Source organism: Microchirus variegatus, assembly GCF_963457635.1.
Source record: "Microchirus variegatus genome assembly, chromosome: 11".
NCBI lineage: Eukaryota > Metazoa > Chordata > Actinopteri > Pleuronectiformes > Soleidae > Microchirus > Microchirus variegatus.
Genome location: NC_139812.1, coordinates 17,968,107 through 17,993,312, shown reverse-complemented (window position 1 = coordinate 17,993,312; position 25,206 = coordinate 17,968,107). Strand labels below are relative to the sequence as shown.

The 25,206-nt window shown below is 37.1% G+C and overlaps 1 protein-coding gene across 1 annotated transcript in view; it reads right to left on the bottom strand.

Moving 5' to 3' along the window:
* lmbrd1 (LMBR1 domain containing 1) overlaps positions 1 to 25,160 on the bottom strand; it is a 42,466-nt gene extending 17,306 nt beyond the window's left edge. The window contains exons 1-7 of the mRNA XM_083897509.1: positions 25,083 to 25,160; positions 23,138 to 23,314; positions 22,336 to 22,399; positions 13,551 to 13,648; positions 11,876 to 11,943; positions 10,698 to 10,786; positions 5,945 to 6,018 (exon numbers count right to left, since the gene is read on the bottom strand). Of these exons, the coding sequence (XP_083753635.1) occupies positions 5,945 to 6,018; positions 10,698 to 10,786; positions 11,876 to 11,943; positions 13,551 to 13,648; positions 22,336 to 22,399; positions 23,138 to 23,314; positions 25,083 to 25,148 (636 nt within the window). The 5' untranslated portion in view covers positions 25,149 to 25,160. The remainder of the gene's footprint in view (positions 1 to 5,944; positions 6,019 to 10,697; positions 10,787 to 11,875; positions 11,944 to 13,550; positions 13,649 to 22,335; positions 22,400 to 23,137; positions 23,315 to 25,082) is intronic.
* Between the last annotated feature and the right edge of the window lie 46 nt (positions 25,161 to 25,206).

Here is a 25,206-nt window from a genome sequence, read left to right as displayed (position 1 = left end):
TGGAGGTTTGAAGTTTAATTAAAAAAGCAGGGGCATCTCTAATACGAGGAAACAGACCAATCAATACAAATGAGAGGGGGCCAATGCTTTCTTGCTCTTCCTGTGCCGTCTCGCTTTTACCAGCTTAAAGAAGTGCCATTTTATGGGTTCATAATAAAACAAAGGGGTCCTCTGTGCAAAGATACTTTCAGCCGAGTCAAAAGATGCTGCCCTCTTTCATCTATTTTTCAAGTAGGGAAACGTCAGAGCCTATATTTTTCTAAAACAACTTTTACTAGTTTCTGAGTGTTAGGTAGTATTAAGAAAGTCGCATGGGATACTAAGTCAGGCTAGACTATTATTAGTCTCTGCTGTGGATCTCTGCAATGGGCGAATGTCACCTCCTGCAATGAATCATGTAGCTCTTAAGGCCGGAGCATGTCCCGAATATCAAACACACTCATAAAAGGAAAACCTGCCCCAGATCCCAAGAGAAACACATCTTCCCTTCGACTACATAGGAGAGATTCAAAGGAATAAAGACAAACTGGTGGCCCTTTTGCTAAAATGTATATTTTTAGTTCACACATTATAATGCAGCCTCATTAAAGTTATTTTAAACCTCACTGTGGTTGCTAATATCCAGAAGTAGCTTGGAGCAGTGTGTGTGTGTGTGTGTGTGTTGGATGAGGGGGAGCTGCTGGCTGTAATCTTTGGACATACTCATGTGACTCCTGAGTGGGAAGAGGGAGAACTCGTTGGATACAGGTCTCCTACACAAGCCTCATCTTTGTTGCTCTTTCCTTTGGTAATGATGGAGCCAAAATGGCAGAGGAATGTGGCGTCTCTCCCTATATTCTCACTGAATTTAATTACAATTAACACTCCAGGAACACATACAGTGTCTAAATCTTATGGCAAGCTTGATATAAATGTTTAATTGACTTGATTTAATGGTTTATATGGCATATATATATATATATATATACATATACATATATGTATATATACATAGTCTATATGTATATATACATAGTCTATATATATATATACATAGTCTATATATATATATATATATATATATACATATATATACATATATATATATATATATATATATATATATATATATATATATATATATATATATATATATATATATATACATAGTCTATATATCATACTATTGTTTTTTTTGGTTTTTTTTTTTTAAACCTTGCAAAAGTGTATTATTATTAACTATTTATAATTTAAATCTGGCATTTAGTCAATTTGGAAGTACTGTCACATTGTCTGGGTTTTCTAATGTAATTCAAAAGGACAGTACAGGACGTTAAACAAGGCCAGCTGCACAAATCTGATGCAGAACAGACTTGAAAGCACGTTTTGGACAATACATACTAAAACGAAAAGGGTCCTTACAGTTCAGAAGGGATAATAAAAAATTTTTTTTCCATATTCTGCATCCATTTTCATTCATTTGTGTACATCCATATTTTCTGTGGATCCCAGGACATTTTAAGGCAACGGTGAGGTAGAGGATTAAAATGTTTTCATTAACTGAGTGAACATTAAAATCAGTATGGTCATTAAATCATAATCAAAAATGAGATACTCAGTTCCACCAGCATTTTCAAGGCCACTATTGTGGTTGACACAAAGTGGAACTTTACTCCAGCAATACAAACTGTACAAAAGTTCAAGACAAAGTGTGAAGTACTGCTTGCTTAAATCTGCTGTTACTATAACACCACTCTCATGGTGCAAAATAAAATTTGCTGCATTTGCACACAGCAATTAAATGAATATTTTTTTTCTTACATTACTAGTATTTATGTAGACTTTTATCTCAGCACTCTGCTTGTCAAACCAAAGAATAAGTGTCTCCTTATAGGGGTTTTAAAGTGTATTTTTCCATTATAAGAGATTTTAGTTTTTAATATGGGTATGACTCTGAACATTGCTGATGGATATACAGTGCTTATATGACAAATCCCTGACTGATATAATGGAGATGATAGTGAGTATGTGTCTTATCTTTCATTAGAATTTCAAGTCAGGTATAGCAAAGAGCACTGTTGATGCTGATGGTGAAGCTAATCCATGATAATCTAAATGGATAATGTATTGTAATAATGAACATGCTCCAGTCATAAACTCGGACAAGATTTCAAGTTAACCTTTATCTTTAAAGACTGTTAAACACTAAACTGACAAACACACATTAAAGAGCAATGCCTGTCTGACAAAGCAATAAGGTTGTTCAATCTAATAGGCCTGACACCTAACTTTTTTAACCGTCTCCAAGCCTACAAATTGATCCTTGGTTCAACTGTTTTCTGCTTCTTTGAATTCAGGTTTGCGTCCTGTTTAGATGGCTCTAACATGTAATTCTTACAGAAACAGGGAGTGTATACTAACAGATGTTTGCCTGACAGACTAAAAACTTTTAAGCAAAGCATTTGCCTAGAATGTCTGACATATTCTACTCGGTGCATGGTGGTGTCTCCAGAAACCAGTAGACTTTTTTTCCACAGCATTTAGACTTTTAAAGTTAGAAAACGTGAGGTAAAATGTATAACCTAAGGACAACATCCATAATAACAGACTTCAGGAATCAGCTTAGATGGTATTTGGCCATCAATATTAAATCTACCTATGGTTTTCTTACTTTAACAATTCAAAATGTCTCATGTGAATAAGTTTTGGTTCACACCTTGTGCAAAATCTGCTACAGCTTTTCAAAAGTGCAGTGGTTATTCCTTCACACTTGAACTGAAGGACTTTTTTTTTCCATAGCTGCAACTTAACTCAATTTAGACGCAAGGTGTGGCCGTCTTTAATGATTACATTCTTATATATGAAATAAATAAATGGAATGCAATTTAATCTGTTATCATGAAATGGTGTGTTATTTTCAAGCAAATGTTCATATAACTCAGGCCTGAAAAATGTTTTATAAGAAGGATTTTCACCTGAAGCTTAACACCAAAAAGTTCCAAAGAATGGACTGCAATTTTGACCAATTATCTACAAAAGTAATACAACTGGTAATGCAGCTTTGAAAAGGCCCTGTCATGGTTGAACAATTGGGTGACCTCCCACGCTGCCTCCAGCATACTTTCAGGTTTCTTAAGATATTGTACCAAGTTTTATTCTTCTGTAATTGCAATATATACTGTATGTATTAAGCTTCAGGCAAGTTTCAAGGGGATGCCAATCAGAAGTGTCATAATCAGTGATGTTGATAGGTTTTCAATGTGTTGATTTTTATGGGTCCCTGGGAAATTAAATAGGTTACAATGTATTTCTTGAGAAACTGAGTGAGTATACTTATATTATTTAACCAACACTTTCTGACACCTCACCATTAGTCAACGTTGTGTTTTGTTTATCAGACTGCCACAGTCTATGTCAGTATGTTGAGGAAAACCTGCATTGTTGTCATGTAAAAATTAGATGCGTCTGTGGAACGCATGGACAGTTACTTTGATGCATCCTTTTAGATTTTAGTCTGGCAGGAACACAGAACATCCCTGCATAATTGTCTTTTCTCATTAAAAGGTTTGATTAAAAAATGAAACACTTCTAAGAAGAAAGCATATGGTCCAACCTTTACATAATTTCAATGGACCTAAATTTGACCACATGTGAAAAATAAAAATGACAAGATGAGACAGTACATTTGTATCACGTCTGGCCTGCTCTGTATATTTAAAATAAGTAAATAAAAGAAGTAATAACTGTAGATATAGATTAAGCTAACTAAATAACTTTTGGTAGTTCCATCTCTTTAGTTGATAGCTCGTAACACTTAACACTTTATTAAAATATTCTATTTTATAACAATATCGAATGATAATCATATTTAATATAATGAAGAGTCCTAAAGCAGTGGCATCCTTCTGATTCACTTGAAGACCTCTATCATTTCAGGTTAATCTCAGCTCCTGCGATTAGTTCAACAGATATTAATCTTCTCAACTTTACTACTGCATCAGCATCTTGTGGCTGGCTGTCTGAGAGCGAGAGAAAGGCAGGTCTACAGAAGTCAGAGCCATTAAGAGTCCGCAGTCAATAAGCGAGCCAGACTTTTAAATGAAACATAAGTACTTGACATGATGCACAAGCTTTGAGTTCAGTATAGACTTATGTCAAAAGAGCAAATAAACTGTAATTTAAAATTCAAAGCAAAGGTGGTTTCCTATTTGAAATGTACTTACTTAAATGTTTTTTAAAGGAAAAATCTCTATTTTCAGCTTAACACTTAATAGCTCAAACAAACAACTTGGAACATACTGCACATCAAACGACACAACAATTGAAGTGTACTAATGGGTATATATATTTTGTAAACCAAATAACATATATACAAATACGTTGCATAGTCAATAACGATGTTATAGATAATTGTATTGGATTAACATAACATGTATACATTTAAACTGTACCTACAACTTCTAAAACTAGTCAAAACAGAATAATGTTCCCTTAAGTTGATGCTTCTGTGTAATATAAATGTGTCTGCACCTGTTAAAATGCCAAAAGACCAAAACGCCATAAATTAAACAATTTATATATACACCTAAAAAATGTGCCAGGCTGGAGTTGTATATACAGTTTACATTACAGAACTGTTTATATGAACAGTGCAGGGGCTGGTTCTGCAAGAAGAGTAGTGATAAATTAGCAAAGGAGACATGAACAACATTTCCTATGCTTATGGTACCTGTCACTCAGACACCATTAAGTTAATCAGGCTTAGCAGTAACACTCCAAACAATGATCAATCACACAGCTTTTCAGCGAAATGGGTGGGTTGTCACCAAGGGGAGTTTTACCACTTGCAGGTAGAGGACAATGGCGAGGACATTAAGGGGCAAAAAAGGTTAGAAAAAAATTTGCCTCCTTTTTTTGTGTCTGTAAGAATAAAAATGGGGGGCAACTGCACATTTACTGCCTTGATCAGAACAAGCAATGCCAAAAACACACTTTTTGTTGAGTTTTGATTTCTACTGAATATTCACAGAGTCCATACCAACATGGGTCAGTATAAATGCAAGCACACTTTATCCTTACAATTTACTAGTTAATGATCCACTCTGGAGAACTGTGAGAAGCAAAGTGAGAACAGTAGATAATATCCCAGCTAAGAGGGATTATATGTCCTAAAGGGAGATTAGTTCGACAACTTACTTTACTTACTTGTGTATTATTCATTAGAGCTCCACATACAATTGTTGTGTAATTTGTCAAAAAATAATTATTTGTGCTTAACAGAAACTAGAAAGATTGGGGTTGGCTGTCACTTCTACTCTGAATCTCTGGGTTGATATGAGGTGTTTGTTTGGTATTTGTTCCATGTTCACACAACTGTCTTATTCCCATGCTGACACCAGCGCCACCTCCCGGGAATATTCACACTCTCGTTACCAAGATAACAGCTATGAAAAATGGACAGCATTATCAAATGTTACAGCACAATCAATTGTCCTGAACAAGGAAAAAATGAAAAGCTGCAGATTGCTGAGGGAATCGAAATATAGGCATATTGTACTTTAATGGGCAAAACGGCAAATCTATACAAAATTTATAAATAGACTGGAAAGTGGTTGATAAGGTAAAGAAAGGAATGTATACATCATGCCAACCTCTCAGGTGCTTTGGTGAAAGATGGCAGTGTAAGCAATTTGAACCACTGAATACCAGAGGTCTAAAAATAAAGCAAAGGCATTACTTAGAGTGGAAGGCTATCATTAGGTATATCTCATGAAAAAAGAAAAAAAAAACATTCCTTAAAGAAACTATACTGGTGCTTTAAGTGCTTAAAGTTCTATTCAAATGTCTAAATAAGTGCATTTCTCATTAAGCTATAGGGAAAATCATCTTATTGGATGACTTGCCTAAATTAGTGTTTTTGAACATATAAATAAACACTGTCCACTTGTCTCAGGTACCAACTCACCGTGTAGGTGATGACTGCCAACATGCCAATCAAGGTCAAGGTGCTGATGGAGAAAGACAGAGCAGGCAGACCATCTGTAGGTGGAAAGATAGGAAAGCCATTAGAGATCTGACCTTGACCACTGAAAGAAACATCGATGGACTCCTTTGACAAAAGGTACAAACTTTGCTGTGTGCACTTTCCCTCAGCTCTTCGCTTTTCATGCTCAACATAGACAGCTGAAATGTTTCCAGCACTCAGACCCCATTGCAGTGCCTGTATGTAATTACTTATAAATATCTTAGAATATTATACAGACGCTTGACTGTTCAGACAATCCAATTAATGAAATTCCTAAAAATGATCTGATGTTTGCTTTTTGTTCCCCCACTGAAGTTTTTTCTTTTATTTTTGCCATATATGGCGGCTAGTCATAATATAAACTATGAAAATCACATTGATTTTCCATTTTTTTTCCTCTGCCCCTCAATGCACCTCCCTCCTCTCTCAAATACATCGGCTGTGAATAGCCAGGGACACATTGAATCATCCAAACATTATTATTGAATTATTTTGTTATGAGGTTTCAACCAGTGCTGCAGCTATGGCAGTTGAAGCAGTAAGATAGGGTCTGAAAGGAATAGCTGTAGCTAGAAATGATGAAGAGCAGGAGGAGTATGCAGAGTCAGCTAGTTAACAGGTAAAGTTCCAAAAAAAAAAACATTTTTCAACCCAATAGAAAAGAAGATTATGGAGCTGTACATGTTATTTAGTTACTAATTTGTCACAAAACACTGAGCATTGGCAAATATTTCAAAAGCAACAGGAGTGCTGTGTCCATTGAGATAAAAATCACTGTAATTTAGAGCCAAAACTGCTCTCAGCCCACCACAGCTCATGTAGACAGGAACATGATGGAAAATACAAATTAGTGAGCTAAAGTTAGCTACAATTTATCTGCCAGCCAACATCTGGATGAGGGAAACAATGGATGTGATCAAATGATGCTTGATTGCAAACTCACTTGACTGCGTTACACTATAAATGTGCAAAACAATCTAGAGGAGTCTTTGAATTAAATGGAGTAACTGATAGTGTGGGTGAGTCTTAAGCACTTGAGAATGTTTGTGTTGATGGAAGGAAGAGAGAAATAATCTTAATAATGTTATTGAAGTTTTTCGAGCAGGATATTGAAGACCACAAATGTTAAAGCTCCAATAGACCAGAAGTTCCAATTAATGCTGTTTTTTGGTGTGTATCTGGGCCATTACCTCGTTTATGAAGCACTAACTTTTTCGAAACAAACAGTTCAGCCACTGCTGAGAATGCTGTGTTTATGTATATCCAGCTCTGAAAAAGCCTGGAATCTTGACGTAAGGAACCCGTCTCCTGAACAGCAGATCCTCCTGCTCCAGGCACTAGTCCGGGCACATCCAAATGCGTACATTGAACCGCAGAAGAAGAAGAACATCCGTTGTGGAAGTGTTTCACCTGCGACAGTGTCTTCTGACTCTGGGTCCGACTCCAGGTCAAAGGCTTAAAAGGGACTACAGCGGGGAGTCTTGACTAAGCCATTTTTAAACATTGTTAAAACAATATTTTGATAATGAGTTGCAGTGCATCCACCGTTCCAGAGGCGGAGCTGCGCTTCTGAGAGCTGACGTGCTAATTACGTCACTGACAGGTTCCTGGCCAATCACAAGACAGTTGGAAAAGCGTAAGATAGTCCTTTATTAGTCCCGCAGTGGGGACATTTCCAGCCTTGTTGGCTGGCCAATCACAACACAGTCTTCTGGGGGTGAGATTTCAGTCTGAAACAGCACGGCTAACGAGAGGAGAGATTTCGATCGGCTCACTTGCAGGAACTAGGAGGTTTTTGACCATAAAAACAAGTTAATATTAGTATGTAAGTAGACTTCCATTATTCACATAATATATGTGCGATAGGACCACTCTATGGGAGCTTTAACAAATAAACTCTTGAAATCATGGAAAGAATTTACCAGGTAGGGAAGGTGTGCAAATTTGTTTTTGTGCTTGAAGGAACAGAGCACTGTATTTATTCCATAGGAGGTAATGGGTAAGAATGTTATTCACAAGGACAAGGACAATGCAGTTTGTGGCTAAGTCTTTCTCTGGTCACCATTTTTTTTCAACTGTCATACTGATCACAATCAGTGTTTAAACAGCTGGATATTTTAGTCCATGTATGAGTTGATATGTGTCACCTCTGATGGAAGTAGAAAGGGGACCACCCATCATGCAAGGGCAACAGTCGGTGTCACACCAGCTGTCAGAGCTGGAGTTCGAAGATAGGAATTGATAAAGAGACTGATTGCCTCTCTCCCCTGTCAAGATCCCACCTGTCATAGGGTTCTACGTAAAAGCTGCACAGTTGTCCCTTTATAGATATCCCACATCCTCTCAGCAGAAACTTCACGGTGCCCGGCCCACCTGTCAGCGGAGCTCTCATACGTGCTTCGCCATTTGCCTTTCTCCTTGGCAGTGGCATTTGATTACATCAGTATTCAGGGTATGTATTATTTTTTGTTGTTTATTTATCACTTTCTTTCGGAGAAAAATCCTATGCAGAAGGACAAAGGGGTAGTAAATGGAGATGAATTATATACATGTTCTTAATGTGCTGTATGCAAAAAAGAAACTTTGAAGTCTGACAGCAGGACTGAAAATTAACATATGAATACATGTTGGCTATTCCTGAGTGTTGTGTTACGATTATGCTGCCTTTGTTTAGTGGTGAGCTTGGTAAAATAGACAAAAGCTCCATGTTCTGCATGGAGAACACTCTGTTCATGAACTGCAACAAAGCAAAGGATAGATGTTTTCTGCCACTCTTCTTGGTTTCTTGAGCACATTTTCTGGAGATTAAACAGAAGGAACGTTGTCTATTATTGGTGTTGCATCCACATCTGTAAAGCTTTGATTCCAACAGCAACGGAATGGGGTAGCTTTTTCCTGCATATAGCCCTTCAGGCTTGTGTGTATGCATGAGACATGCACAGAGAGGAGTTTATCAAAGGACCTCCCTTAGCCCCAATACCCTATTTCTCTGTAATGACAGGATCATCAAAAGCAAGAAAGAAGCCGCTATACTGGCATGTTCAGGGGATAGAAAATTGTAAATTGTACAACCATACAACAACATACAACATTCTATGGCGCCTGCATATGCTGTGGCATGTTACACTGTATGTATTGTACAACAAAGTTGGACAGATTCACCCATAATGGTTGTTCTTCATGTAGTTGAGAAAAGTTATATAATATAATTTAAGAAATTGGGAAACACAATAGTTTGCATTTAGGGAGTTGTGCATAAAATGTCAAAGCATCAATCGAAATGAGATAGACAGTATCAATTCACTAACCATGAAAACGTCAAACGAAGCCTAAAAATAAAAATGTATATTCCTCATTTCCACACAAACTATTTTAGAACCCGGAAAAACACAGACCTTTGACGATGGCTCTGTACCCAAGCTGTCACCTCAAGAAATTTTAAATGAAAAATGTATGCTTCTAAAACAATCAAGCTGGCCAGTAAAAAGTTAAATGTTAGAAGTCTTGAACTGAGGCTGACTCACACCCACTCAACCTCCCATTGATGGAGGGTCAAACATATGAAAGAAAAAAATGGTTTTGAAGGAGCTACCGATCTAAAGTACATTCAGGGATCTTTGGAACACTGATTAGACAGTATACTGGAAACTGTATATACTCTGCTTTTCATTCAAGTCATTTGCACACACAATTTCAGGGTGAACTGTATGCTGTTCAGTGTGGCGCACTGAACGTTCCACCCCTTACATTGCGTAATGTTGCATTTACTGAATTCACAGACCGAGTCCTTTGAGAAAATACATCCAAGGAGACATTTGACAAATCAGAGGGCATGGACTATATAAACCATTCACACAGGATCCTTTTTCACTCTGCCAGCCCTAGTAAGGGATTCCTATCTACATGCTTCTCTAATGTGGAATTTGTGTGAAGTAGCTTGAACAACACTCTCACAAATACGACAAGCTGGATTAACATGAGCCAAGCAATCAGAACTTACTGGCAGGCACATTTTTAACAGGCGCTGCACAAGCTGAAACAAATGCAATGATGGACCCATTAAAGATGTAGTGGTCTTAATGAAGAGTCACTGCAAAGCAGTTAGCAGGGTTATGTAGCAAAAGCTCCTTTCCTTTATGCAATTAACCTCCCATCTGGAGAGAGAAAAGACGGGGATTAGAAAAGAGATGATCCTAACATTTCCTCCTTAGCAGCTGAGCAGTTTCCTCCTGTGCCAAGGGAGGAAGGCTAAGGCGAGCATGTAGGGGTCCACTATTGTGAAAGGAGGCAGATGGTCCAACTTCCTCTTTGATACCCAGATCACAAAAGGCCAGATAACTGTTAGGAGTCCATATTTGGCAATAACAGAGGCAATTATCATGTCAAAACTTTCAAGTTCAAACAATTGCAAGGATGTGTCATAAGGTTTCACAGCTATTCTGTATTGTTAATTCAACTCGTGCCATCTTTAGCCAACTTGTGTTTTTCTGTTTCACATGCAGGTGAGAAACATCAGCAAACAATCACATATGCAAGAAATAACATTTGAAGCTCAAAGAGATAATTGAAAATGGCCAATTACTGAAAAAAGGTGGAATGATTGTGAATTTGTGGAATGAGTATAACTGGCATGTCATCAATAGGTACAACAATAAAAATAAGTCAGAAGATTTTTTTAAATATATATACTTACGTTTACTTCCAAGTTCCTCAAAAATGTACTGTACTTTCTCCCACTGGGTGGAATTCTGGTTAGGTGGGGCTTGTAGTGGAACAAAAGCTCTGAAAGCATTAAAACAAAAATAATTCAGAAGATGTAAATAAAATGCATTATGTTATGACTGTGATGTTACAGCACCAGGACAAAAAGGTTTTGAATTGTCAGTGTTAACACCTTAGGTAACTGGTGTATGTTCTTTGTGTCCCTCACACAGACTCCACAGGTAAAGGTACATAAATCAAGTCTCAACCACCAAAAGTGCTGTTTAAATTTAGAGAACAGGCTTTTGTAAATTATTTTGTAAGGGAGCACTTGTTGGAAGACCATCTCCAGACTTAAACAACATTGAGCTGAATTGGGATAGATAAAAACCTGAAGCAGTCACAGAAGAAGAGATGTTTAACATACACATTGTCTGGAAAGAGACAAAAAAAATAAAAGCCTGGTGACAGCATAGTCTGAACGACAGCCACTAAACACAGCCATTATGTTTCTTGGTTTCAAAGAAGCAGCCCAGGATAAAAGCTATCATGTCATTGAAAATCAAAAGACCAAAGTAACAACTGCCAGAACAAAAAGCACCAATCGTCCCAGTTCATGAGGTAAAAGAGGGACTAAATTGCTTCTGTCTATAAGAGGTCCTAACTTTAAAACTTTAAGAAAGTATGGCAGTGTGTAGTCATTCCCAAACCAGGTGGGCTGTCGTTCATTTCACCATTTAATGGTTGAGGGAACACAATATATTGCATAGTTGTATAGGTTGAACTCCAAGTATGTTGTTTTCACGGCTACAAAGGAAACCCATTATGTTGTGCAGCTGCTACTGAACACAATCAATACAAAACTGAAATGTGACATGGATGAGAATCTGTTCAAATCAGTTGAAATTTGATACAATATAAAATGTATTTATAATTATCTGATCTTTTATACAATGACCTAATGTATGGAGTGTTTCTAAAATATAATGTAAATCAATGAAAAGGATAATATACTTTTTCCTTAAATGGCTTTGTGTTTTCAGATAATTGACACAGTAACTGTTTGAAGTGGTCCTCTGCTTATTAACTGTACAAAAGTATGCATACACCCTTTCTACATACAGTATTATAAATTATAATATGTAGTGAGTTTCCATGTCTCAAACTTACCCAATCAACAGAAGAACTACGCAGACGATGACAAATCCAACTGTATACTTGAGAGCATTTTTCACTTGCTGTAATACAGGTGGGGGGAAAAAACAACTGGTCATTCATGGCAATGAATTGAAACATTATCTTATACTTATACAGTTATGCACTGTTTAGCTAGACTGTAATGTAGGGGTGGGCAATATGGGCAACAGACAATATAAGATAATAATTAACCTTTTAATTGTTGCTTACAGCTCATATAAATAGGTACTTATTTTTACTTGGCATTTAAATACAAATTCAAAGAAGCATAACTGAACTACAGTGTAGGGCAAATTCAGATGCTCTGCTGTAAGGTAAATTGTGTGCCATACAAGCGATAGCAAATAATCAAACAATGCTGGTTCTTCACATTTTCTCCGTATTAGCATTGCCTCGTGCGGCTAACCTTTGTGGCAGGTAGCATGTGACCATGTGGGTCCACTAGTGGTCATGTGGCACTGAATGGTCATGCTGAAGCAAGGAGGCTTCTACTGCACGCCTTCAGGGAGTGAGTGGAGTTTCAGTGTGTTTTTTTTTTTGCAGTCATGTAAATGTCAAATGAATTAAATACTAGTTAATTTCAATTTGCATAATCTTTAAAACAACGATCACATTAGTATCTCAGAGGATATATCTTGCCCACCTCTACTCTAGTGAGTGATATCATTATAGACTTAGTGTAGATCTAGTTTGACCTGGAAGAGATAACATGTCACTCTCAATGGTTTTGAAGGTGCTTTTAAAATTACAATACAAAAGACTCCCCTGTCTGTGACAGAAAGTGCCTCTGTCAGATCAAAACTGACACATGGACGGGAGAAAAGGCACAACAACAGCTGGTGTCTAGTACATCTGTCAATAAAAGCACTTCTTTTGTTTTTGGGTGACAATATAAGGCCTAAAAATCCTACACTGAATTTAAAAAAAGGAATTCAGTGGTTTCATACATTTCATTTCCTGCCATAAACATATTCATCATCATTATCGTGATCATAACATATATTCTTATCATTTTATTAGGTAAACCTGCGCGGCTCAACAACACCACAAGTGCTCACAAATATACATGCTATCTCACAGCCGATAAATGGCGACTTTGAGGACAGGCCAGAAGCAGGGCTTGACAGATGAGCCAGCTGTTACTTCAAATGAGTAATTTACTCCTTGAACAGTTAGTACATGGACCATAACTCAAAAACAACACCGATACAGTGAAACGGACAGGAGGCATTCAACTTAGTGACAGTTAAATCTCCCTTTTAAACGTGTATGATTTAAATATAAGTAAGTGTTAAGTTTTTGGTGTGTCTTAATTTCTTAAAACTGTAGGTCATATGTTGTAATTATAAAATCCAAATTAAATTGGGAGAGACTGAAGCTCCGAAGAGTCCACAAAGAGGCTTAAAAATTAAAACTGAAAAGCCTGAAAATTTGCTTTCATTGTTTGTCATGTAAAACGTGATGTGCGCAAGTAAACAGATTCATTTTCCTTAGGTTTGCTGAGGCGTTCAACTGAAATCACTTCAGGACATTTTTTGCATTAGCATATTGGTCAGCTGCAATGAATCACCTGAATAAAATTTGAATTTCTTAGCACCCCCTCTAAGCAAGCTGCAATGCTTCATGTCAAAGAAAAGTGCATTCTTACCGAGCATTTGTTCACATTGTCATCGTCCCGTTCTTCATAGTAGAAATAGACAAAGGGGATCCAGAGGAAGACACAGAACAGTATGATGGAGTAAAGTGCTATATGGATTAAAAAAAAAAGGAAAACATTGAGAAGAAGAAGAATTGCATCCAAGAAATGGTCAAGCTGTTTCCTGTATGCTTAAGCAGAGTCTGTGATCATTAAGCACATGCAAATTAGATATTACTGTAAGACATACTTCTGTGAAGAATATTTATTATTTATGCTTAACACAGGCATAAACTAATAAACTTCCCCTTTTCAGTCAAATTATTCATTCATGGGAAAAAAAACATTCTCAGTCACTGTCTGTTTCAATCATAGGCTCATAGTATAAATCCAGAAAATGTCTGGGGTAAAATGACAATTCCTTACAAATTCTCACCAATAATTGTAGTTTATAGTGTGCATGCAGGTTTGTATAAATAAAATAAAGCAACTTTTCAAATGAATTATTCCTAAGAAAGCTTGAGTGGGAGCTTCAGATGTAGAAACGGGTAGGTATGACAATGACATGTCATTAACAATGAAATGCAGGAGAGGTCTATGCAGAGCTAAATTAATTGATATGATTGAATTAGACTAAGCAAAGTAGCAGATACGGGTCTTTGTATGGGTCTATAACTATGTTAAAGGAAGAAAATGTGTTTATTTTATTGAGGTGGTATTGCCTGGGATTTAAAACAAAAAATAAAAAAAAATGTTTGCTTTCAAAGTAGAAGAAGTAGAAGTGTGTGCAGGGCTGAAACAGAGGACTATATATATCCTGTAATTGAACCAAGCATGTTCCCAAACTTTTTCCCAAAGGAATTGAGCAACAGTATCAACAGCATCTCCAGATGGCAAAAATACCACATGGAAAAGGACAATTAAGTAAGTGTATTAGTTAGTTAACTAACAGTAATGTTAATCAATCAAAACACTTTTTCTTTTTTGTTTTTACATTTCTTATTGCTTCTATGACATATACCACTAGTTTCCCATAGTGTGGAAGAGCAGCAGTGGTTTTGTTCAGTAGATGATCTAATGTCTTCATTCCAATTCTACTCCCACCGAGTGTTCTGCTTGTTAAACAGCAGTAAAACAAGATTGGCTAAAACAAGGCTGGTTTAATAGCATTTTTGTGTCTGAATGTCTTGCTTTCATTTGTGACAGAATTAATAATTTTGCTAACTGTATTGTGTGTCACAGAATCATGTGTCCACAAAGAACACTACAACTGTTAAACTAAAACAATTAAACATGATATAATTATCAGCCACCTGTACACTATTACATTCTTTATTATGACTGCTATGTGTACAGGTCAGTAAACAATACAAGTGGTTGTGTTTGAGTGCTTCATCTTATCATTAGACTGTCATGCAGAGCATACAACACCTGATGCAATTAGAAGGGCTTTTGTATTTTAACACATTATTCATTTGACCTTGACACATTCAATTGCATTTCAATGTTTCTCTTACAATAGGAAAAAAAATCTGCATACAATAACTATTTCATCCCAAGCGGTGGCCGTTTGCATGAACTGGATGCAATACACCTTAGTAAAAGAATTTGCTATTCTGTCAGCGCCTTTTTGTTTGGGTGTTTGTTTCTTCTTGTGCAGGGAGCTTTCTCTGATGATGGACCAACAATAAATGCATTAGGAATTCATAGAGAGTGGGGGTGATGCAAAAACACCTAAATAGATTGGTGCTATTTTAAGCTAGGGGCCTTTCTCTGTTCAACAAAACGTATGTTGGAAACGACAACCCAGACAACCCCAAAATAACTCAAAAACAGCACGTCATGACGATGTGCTCGACAAAATTGCCATAGCTCAACACCTTTGTCAGGTGATAATGTGAATCATTAGAGCAAGTCACTTTGCAATGTAGGAGAAAAGGCAGGAAATCAAACAGCTTTCTGTGGCCACATCAATTTGACTTATTTTGAAAGAATCAATCACACCAACGCATTAGGAAATACACACAAGTCCTAAGTGAACTATACAACTCGAAACCGTTTAGAGTAAAAACAAATAGTGTACAGGAACAAATGTAACTGAAAACTTGGTTCAGATATCCATTTAATCTGCATACTTAAGCATTGATGTAAATGTGGAAAACAACTGTGCTCTATTAGTCCAGAATGCATGGCCTTAAGCAAATAAAAACATGGCCCCTATGAAAGGGACTGTATTTCACAAAATGCTCTCTCTCGGCTGCAGACAAATGAATTTCACAGTTATAGTGGCAGCTTTTTGCCAGCTGTGATTGTGACAGGGCATTATTTTCAATAAACACACGCTCATTGGTCCACTAAGGTATCCATTTACATTCATTTACCGCCAGACAAACCAAGTTTAGGATGATGCCAGGGACAAGCCATGGACAGTATGCAGCCTTTGGCATATAGTTGTGGTTTAAAGCAAAAGGTAAAATTAATCATAACACCATGAATATTAACATAGTGAGAGAATAGGTCATGCTGCATTACCACATATCATCCATTACTCTCTGAATACATCTTCTATTGGGAAGACTGCCTGACCACGGGTAAAAGTTTAGCACATTTTATTCCCCTGGTAGGACTAGATAATGAAATGGCCTCTTGTGATTATACTGTTTAAAATGTATTCTCAAATGTACTCATGGGATAGGCAAAAAAAAAATATGAGAAATGTGTTTTGACGTGCTGGTGTAAGTGACAAAACAACAGAATAAAGTTGACTTTATATTTTAATGCTCCAGTGCTGAAACACTGTGGATTGCTGAATATTTACCAAAAAGAGTCTGCAGGCTCATACACACACATGCGCACACATTTCTGCTGTACTTTTGTAAGTTACATGTGCATAATACAGCTGTATTAACGCAACTTAATTGGAGGTGAATGAAACAGAGGCATTTGTGATTGGCACATGCAGGCACGTCGTCAGCGAGCACTCAATTGCTATAGCGGAGCACGCAGTTACAATAACGCACACTGTGCATGAGAAGCCAAAATCGTGATTGTGTATAAAATGTGACAATGAAGTCCCTGCTGAATGTCCAGGTTTATTTTTTGCAGTAGAATTCAATTCTAAAACATTTCTTGGTATTTTCACTTTTAGTGCTGCAGTATGACACCGTCTTGCTTCTTCCGCCTCACCTGCATCACTCTGAGTAGCAATGCATTGCCGCTACATGAAACCAGAAAAACACTGCTATATTAACAGGCAGAGCGGGCCATGTGGAGCTGATAGACCAAATCAGCATTGTGGGGACTCATTTAGAGATGGTTTGTTTATATTTAAAAGTTCCACACTACAGCTTTAACAATTAACTGTGGCAATTCACAATGATTGTCAATTATCATTCAGAGCAGTTGTAACCATTTCCCTCCAGATCCATATATGGCTTAATGAGAAACATTAGTCCCTTGTCCTCACCTCACTGTGGCACTCCACATGGGCATTAGCACCTGGACTCTTGTCCCTTGCAGACAGGAAGAATGTATTACATATTATGTAAAAACTTAAATGCCAGGGGAGATTTGTCACAGAGACACTGACAAAGTACTCCAGAGACTGATGAAAATATCTGTCTGCACAGACACTTGCTGAAAGGTATGACACTATGAGCTTGCACTCTCATTTCCTGTAAACATCAAGGGAGAGACCATTCTGTAGGGGCCAAACCAGGGATAAAACACCAGTGATGATGAGACTTACACTTGACAGCATGAAGTACTCAGATTAGATGCCCATGTTGCTCTGTTTCTACTCAGTGTGAGGGTAAACAGGTGTTTGGTAAAACATAAGGCAGAAGAACTTGGAAAAATAAGAAATAATGAAAGGTTAAGCCTCACTGGTGTGAATTTGTTTTGTAGCCTTGACAGGTTAAAAAAATGTATAGCTTGTTTTGGTTACAGAGTATTGACCAATAAGCTTGACCAATGCTGACATGTTCAATTAAAACATTCCATTCTTAGTAAGGGGGACATTCAGCATGGAGTAATGATTTTATCAAATTTTATGTCGGCAAGATTCCTAGACAGAAAAATACAACCAGTCATACACTGGACATCAGACTTGGCAGGTGAATGTCTGGGGAAATGGGGACGAGCAGTGGCACCTGTTATGTGTAACGGCTGAGAGGTTCTTGAGACCCTCACAATGCCAACACTTGCATCACCACTAACATCATGGAGTGGCATCAAAGAGTGTGGCTAGTAATGAGTAGTAAGCAACTGGATACAAGACAGATCGGTTTTGTCAAACAGACTGTTTCTGCAGACAAGAAAAGCAACTTTTTATGTTTTACTATAGTCTCCTTAATAAAGGCCATGCTGAACGAATGTAGCCCTCTGAAATAAATCTGTAACATGTCCTTATTTTCGGAATGCTCTAAAAAGAAGCACTACTTTCAAATAAGATTTTGTCAGTTTATGCAGGTGGATAAGAAGAATCACAGACAAAAAGTGTACTTGCACTGTATTTACGAGAGGGTTGCATCTTCCCGTGTTTCTCTTCTACAAATGGTATCAAAAAGGCAGAGAGAAAGCAATTATTTATTTAAAAGGCCCAGGGGTATTTTGCCATGTTGCTTAAGGGTCTCATGCACCACTGCTTTGAAGCACTGAGCAGTCCAAGGAAGTGTATAAATGGACTGAGGCTGGAGATGGAAAGGCAAGGCTTTCATATATAGAGTTCATCAAAGACACAAAAAGCTATTTGGGCTCTAAAGGGAAGTGGGTGTTTCACTCAAAGACATGAATATACTTTGTCAAGTTGAAGGTTCATTTTATTTGATATTTCACTGTAAAAATGTGTCAACAACTCCAGGATTCATAGTCGAGAGACAACAAAGTACCATTTCACACACTGTGACAGACTTAATTCAACTTTAGCATTAGTTACACTATGAAGTCGTTGTTTTTATCACTGGAGTGTTTTTCTCTGACTGACGAGTCCTACTGCACAAAACTGTAGGTTATTAACATAACTCCGGTTCTCTGAGTAATATGAGTGAGATGCCTCACCAGACAACATAGTGAGACATCAAACGAAATATTATGAAAGAGAACTCTTAATGTCATAATGAATGCTACATTTCAATTATCCCACCATAATTCGACCACTATGACAACACTGTACAATGCACTGTAACAGTTTAATTACATAGCGGAAAAACACACTGTCAACCATAGGCTTGATTGAACGCAGAGACAAATGTGCATATTTCTGAACCAGCAAATGAAAGATATTTACTAAAATCACATCCATATAGGGCCACTGAATTACTTCAAATGTCGAACAAATAATGCTGAGATTTAAAAGGAAAAAAAAAAATCACTGGATATACACATGCTTATTACCTGTATTCACCACTGACTACATATCAATCAAGCTTGGAGAAAGAACCTGCTCCACTAGAGAAAACAGGAAACCTCCATCAGACCTATAATTATTCCATTTGTGGAGAGACAAATGGCAGTGCTGTCAAATATGACTTAAAAAAAATCTGCATTAAAGGTTAGTTAGATTTTGAAGGCAGCTGTGCATATTACCACTCATGGAGCTTGGTCTCCATCTACTGGCAAATAATAAAGTGATGTTCCTTGAAATAGACAGAGAAACGAGTCTCTCAATGTGTACTCGTGCACAACAATGCATGGTAGTAAAATGACCTGCACATCAAGATCGCATTTCTAATACTATCATTTTTAATTTATTAGTTTAAGGACATTGACATAAAACACGCATTGTAGAGCTCTGTCTAATAAATACTATGCAATTAAAGTATTTATTCAAAATATAACTGCAATGCCTGAAAATCATACTTATTACTTATGATAACAGCTTCAATGAAATAAGCAGTTTGTCAATATAAATACTGTGTCTGTATTTGATACTCCTAAGAATTGGATGCATTTAAAAACATTCAAGACGCTTCATTCCTTAAAAAAACATGCCCTAAGAAACACAATTTAAATCAGAAATGCAAGGCTCTAAGTTTTGTTTAACAAGCACACAAGGTTACAGGCTAAACAATTTGCCATGTCATCGTTTGGCTGCACACACAGTCCCAGTCCTGTGAACTCTTTCAAACTTCTCTAACACCTCTCTCTATCTGAGACACACCAAGAGTTTGCTCCACTCATGGTATGTCTACAGCTAAGAATATAAGAACATTTGTTTTTTCTGTAAATAGCATGAAAGAACTTTGGATTATCTCTTACTTCACATACAGTATGGAAATCGAAGCCAAGAGCAAAGACATGATTCCACAAAATGTAACGCTGCATTATGCGTAGCAACTTCGGCACCCACTCATAAAATTAATGAGACTGTGACTTATGCTTTCTAAGCAGATCGAGATATACTTACTAAGCTCATTACTAAACATACAGTAAGAGAATTTCCTTTAATGTGTGACAGATTTCCTAAGTGTAACTGTGGTACCATGAACATGGTTCCCAGGCATTTTGACCATTAAATGAATTAAATTACTAATGGGACACAGTCCAGCATTCAAGTCTACCTATTGAATTATTAATTTATTTAAGTTTCATAAAAGCAAAGTTTCCATTTAAGAGGATACCAAATCCAAAGATAGATAACAACATGAAAAATCAATCTTGTGTGTGAAATCACATTTGTGTGTCAAGAGGACAATATACTGTGGCACCCCAAATGCTGGATTCATGAGCATGTTCATGTACTGTGAAAGCCAGTTCTCTGATCATTAAACCAGTGAAATGGTTTCTTTGATTGGGCTGTCTGGGCAAAGAGACAGCTTGCCTTCCTTGCATTTGGCATTTTGGGAACAGACGGTACATAACAGTGTTGCTGACAGGCATTTTAAGCCAGCATCTGTTAGAAAATGTGTGATCTAGTGTCTCTGGCATGACTGAATTTGCAACCGTAAAAGACAACAAACTTATGTCATCCTTTAATTTTATTTAGCTATTTATTTAGTTTATTTTTTAGTTCACAGGCACTAATAGCCCTGAGTTGAAAATTTATCAGCCAAATAGCCTGGATATACTGTTGCAACCACAAACAAATAATGGATTTATGGAGTAATCTATGGGGGACTGGACCTGCCCTTCCTCCATCAGGCAGAAGAGCATCAGGGAGGATAAATCCAAAATGTCTGATTGAATGATCCACAAATGCATTAATGATGCTGAATTTTGCCACAAGCGAAACACAAAATGTCACTTCCAGTGAAATATTATAATTATATTGAGCGCAAACTAAATGTGACAATTACAGCTAATGAAATGTGTGAGGGCCTGGTGAAGGTTTTAGCACTGTTGAAAGTATAACAAGCAATTTTTTGTATTATGTTCCCTCTTTTATTTATTTCCCTGTTCGGACTGTGTGATATGATGGCACACTATACATAATGTATAATGATAAAGACATGTTTCACATTAAGCTCTTTCCTTTCATTGTGCCACAAATCACTCGTTAATGCAACATGTTGTTCATTCTTTGCGTTCTTTCACACAGCATGGACACCAGCTGAGGCAGTAAAGCAGCATGACAGCAACACAAATCATGGATGATCTCTCTTATGCCAAGTGCACATGTACAGGAAGTGGTTTCACTCATGCTGACTTAACAGAGTCTGGTCAGGTTGAAGTCAGGCTGAGCAAAGACAATACATCATTCACCTAAACCAGTAAACAGGCCTGATGCAAAACTATTAGGGGTAGTTAAATAAACTTATCACAATATGTCAAATAAATTGAGTGACTCCTCTTAAATAAAGCATATAACAATTTTATGCAAAGCAATTTGAGGAAACATTCTGCCTCAGCACCAGGTAAGCACAGGTTACCACACCCTGTTACACTTAAGAGTCCTTAAAGCCCTGGACACGCCACCACAGCTGTCAGCCAATTTCAAGCGCTGAATCGGCACTAAAGCCATTGGCAGGGCTCCTGTCAATGCTGACAAGAGTCGATGCTGCCACACACACACACCCTACAGGGCAAAGCCTGAGCTTTAAATTAGCGACCACAAGCTCTTCAAACAGTCCCTCTGTCATTAACCTCCTCAAAATGTTAACAAACCTATAAGAATGGCAAATAAACTTTTGTGACAGCTGTTGGTAATAGTGACTTGTAAATATGACTGTGAAACTTTCTCTCTACCTAGTGGCTTATCCTACCCCTGTACCGACTGTTGTTTTATGAAAGAGGGAGTGTCTGAATCAGCCAGTCACATGCAACAACATATGAAAGTGAAAAATGTGAATTCATTTAACAGGTCATCCAATGTCATAAACTTGCATTGGTATTATACACATATATGTTAGGAGAATCATCAACCTAAAAACATTCTTTATAAAAAAAATAAAAAATAAAAATAACTGCAAAGCCATATGGTAGACTAAAAATATAGTATAGACATTGCATAATATGCTAATCACTGTCCAGTATGGTGACTCTGACTCATTTTTATTGGCATACACTGATGAAAAGGATTATTGCCGTCTGTTATTTGACTTTTTGTTTATACTATATTTATCCAATGCTTTGCTTATATTGCCATTTAAGTCAAAGTCTCCATAATATAAGTAACAGTCTATGGTTGACTATGGTTGGTGGACTTGCAATGAATGAGGGTATGTCACCGGATAATGATATATCCTACTAACAACCATTGTTCACAAAACATTGTTAGTCCATATAATATTGCATACAACTGTTTCCCCAAAAATAATTGAATGAACTATGTAGACGCGTATTAAAAGCATCAACTTACTGTAATATCCATAAAGCACAGTGTCTTCAATGTGGTCTCTTGTCTCATTGTTTGCTGCCCACTCCTGGATGTTACCAAGACAAAAAGTTCAAGGTAACAATTAATTGCAATTGCAACTATCAATTAAACACACATTAAAACAAATGGGAATTAATTAAAGGCAACAAAAAGCATCCGTCATTGCTGGTGGTGTATTACTAGACACTGTATCAGTACCATTGCTTCAGTTTGTCTTCCATTCATTAACACTGAACTCAAGATCCTAAATAGGTAGAAATAAACAGATAACAATCAAAAATTTACAGCCAAATTTGTCTCAGTCAGTTTTTGTAGGCATACAAGTGTGTTTCTAATGTTTACATTAAGCATTAATCATCTAATTGGACAAAAATCAATGTCCATACATGTGAGCAGAAAGCCACCAATTTGTTTGTCTGCCTCTTACGTGATTTCATTTCTTATACAATGGAATCATAGAGAGCTCAGTAAGATTTTTTTTCTAGGAAAGGAAGGTGAGATGGTGAGGACTTGTGATGACACAACAAAATGACACATTCAACAAAAATATCCCGAGGCAATGAAGGCAGACAAAGCAAAAATTAGCAGCTGCTAAAATGAGGGCATCATTACACACTTTGCTGAATCAACAAATAGATAAGCAAATGCAATTACGTGGCAAAAAATAAAAATCAGGTTTCTGTGTTGAGAAAAAAACAATGTCTACTCAGTGTAGTACAATTATATGAAACAAATTTAAAGGCTGCCTCAGGCTCTTATGAGTTCTCACAGAACTGATACTGACCTGATAGGTGCCATTGGGATACTTCATGAATGAGACAAGGAATATATCTACTGGCAGGAGAGCAGACGTTATCAAAGCAATGGCCAGTGCACATATTGCTGTGATAGTTGAAACAACTTCACTTTCCTGACGACTCTGAAATTTCCGAATGTAGACCCAACAGAAAACAAGGATTGCCTAGATGGGAAGAAAAAATAGTCAAAAATTTATAAAAATAAAATGTACACAATATATACATATATGTGTGTGTGTGTGTGAAAGAAGAAATTAATATAAATCAATATGATTTAATACATTTCAAAGAGTCTATTTTGGTGACATGATCAGTGTTATATGAGGTACTGTACTTTGAAATACTCAGACTTAAGCATTAACATGACAAGTAGGGAATTAGACACTGAAAATAGCCAGACCCCAGGTGCTATGACTCAACAGATCTGATTACATCATACTCGATCCCCTTTTCCTCTTTAAACTCAGCTTCTGAACAGAGACGGAAGATAATACACTAGATAACTTTTGAATAAGTAGCCACTAGCCAGATTATAATTACTGAGATTAATAAATGACAGTTAAGTACCAGCTTTTTATTAATATACTGCACATATGTGCGCGTGTGTGTATGTGTGCGTGTGTGTGTGTGTGTGTGTCTTGGTTTCAGTTTAAAATAAAAAGACAAAACATAATTAAAGGGATTTCCATTATGGGTGGGCAGCAAACTTAAAGATTTAAAATGACAAGGTCATATTCCAGACACACAATCCAGGAGGAAAGGAGGACACTGCTAAAACTTGTCAGATCAAGGGCTGCCATTAAATGACAGGATCAATTAAAGGCCCATGGCCTTAAGCCTCTGGCTGCTTGTTTTGCATTCAAATAAGAGATTGCAGAGATACAAAGTAGGACGAGCAGAACGATGTACTGTCATCGACGCACCCTTCTGGGCGGGCTCTGACAAGGTAATAATGCCAACGAAAATATCATGACAAACGAGTTTTAAATCAAACAACAGAGGTAAGAATTGCAATACAAGTCATATTTTTACTACATATACATATATATATACATATACATATACATATACATATATGTATATGTATATATATATATATATATATATATATATATATACATTGTTATTGTATTCTTGCCCATGTTCTACTTCTTACTTAGATATTTCGCCAAGTGGCTGTGGTCTGCAGATAACTACTCCATTTTATTTATACAACCCAACATCAAAAACACAATTTGCCTGTAGCAGGTGGAACCCTCTGTCCTTAGACCCTCACATCGAATGAGGAAAAAACTACACAAAAACCGGTGAAAGAGGGAAATGGGAGAAACCTTCAGGAAGAGCCACAGGGGATGAATTGCTCTTCCAGGACGGACAGACGTAAAGTAGGTGTCACGTGCACACAAACAAGTTCAGCAGATTACAACTATTTAAGTGCAGCTAAGGTCTTCGTCTTTACATGCGACGATTCAGGGTAAAGGACATCTAATAGTGGTTAAAGCATCACTGATTAAAAACTCCATATCATGTGACCCAAAAGCAATCTATTATTCATGCGGAAAGACCATATACGGCGCACATTTTAGTACGTAGTCTTGAAAGCTAGTATTCGTACATAAACATAAGCTGTTTACAAGACAAAAGTGAGGTAAACATCCTATTTTTCGACGCCGTTGTGTTATATAGTGCTGCTAATAGTAGGGGCTGTCTGTAAAATACAATAAACACCACACTGAGTGGATCATACAAAACAACAAGCTGTGCGTGTGACACGGCTAATGTTAGCTAACACCAAAGCTAACGTTGACGTTGATACACTGCAGCCGTTTCGCGGCGGGTTACACATTAACACAACCTCCTCTCTGGTCGTAAACGAATCGTCTCACACTACTATACTCAATGAAGCGACCGCACAACTTAACACTCGCTTACCACAAGTATAAAGGTGAAAATAGACCAGCCGAGCGCAGACTCGGAGAGCAACGACTGCGCCGCCATTTTTACTTCCTTCAATAACAAACCCACGTGTTTCTGTTGACGTCATCACGGCGGTTGG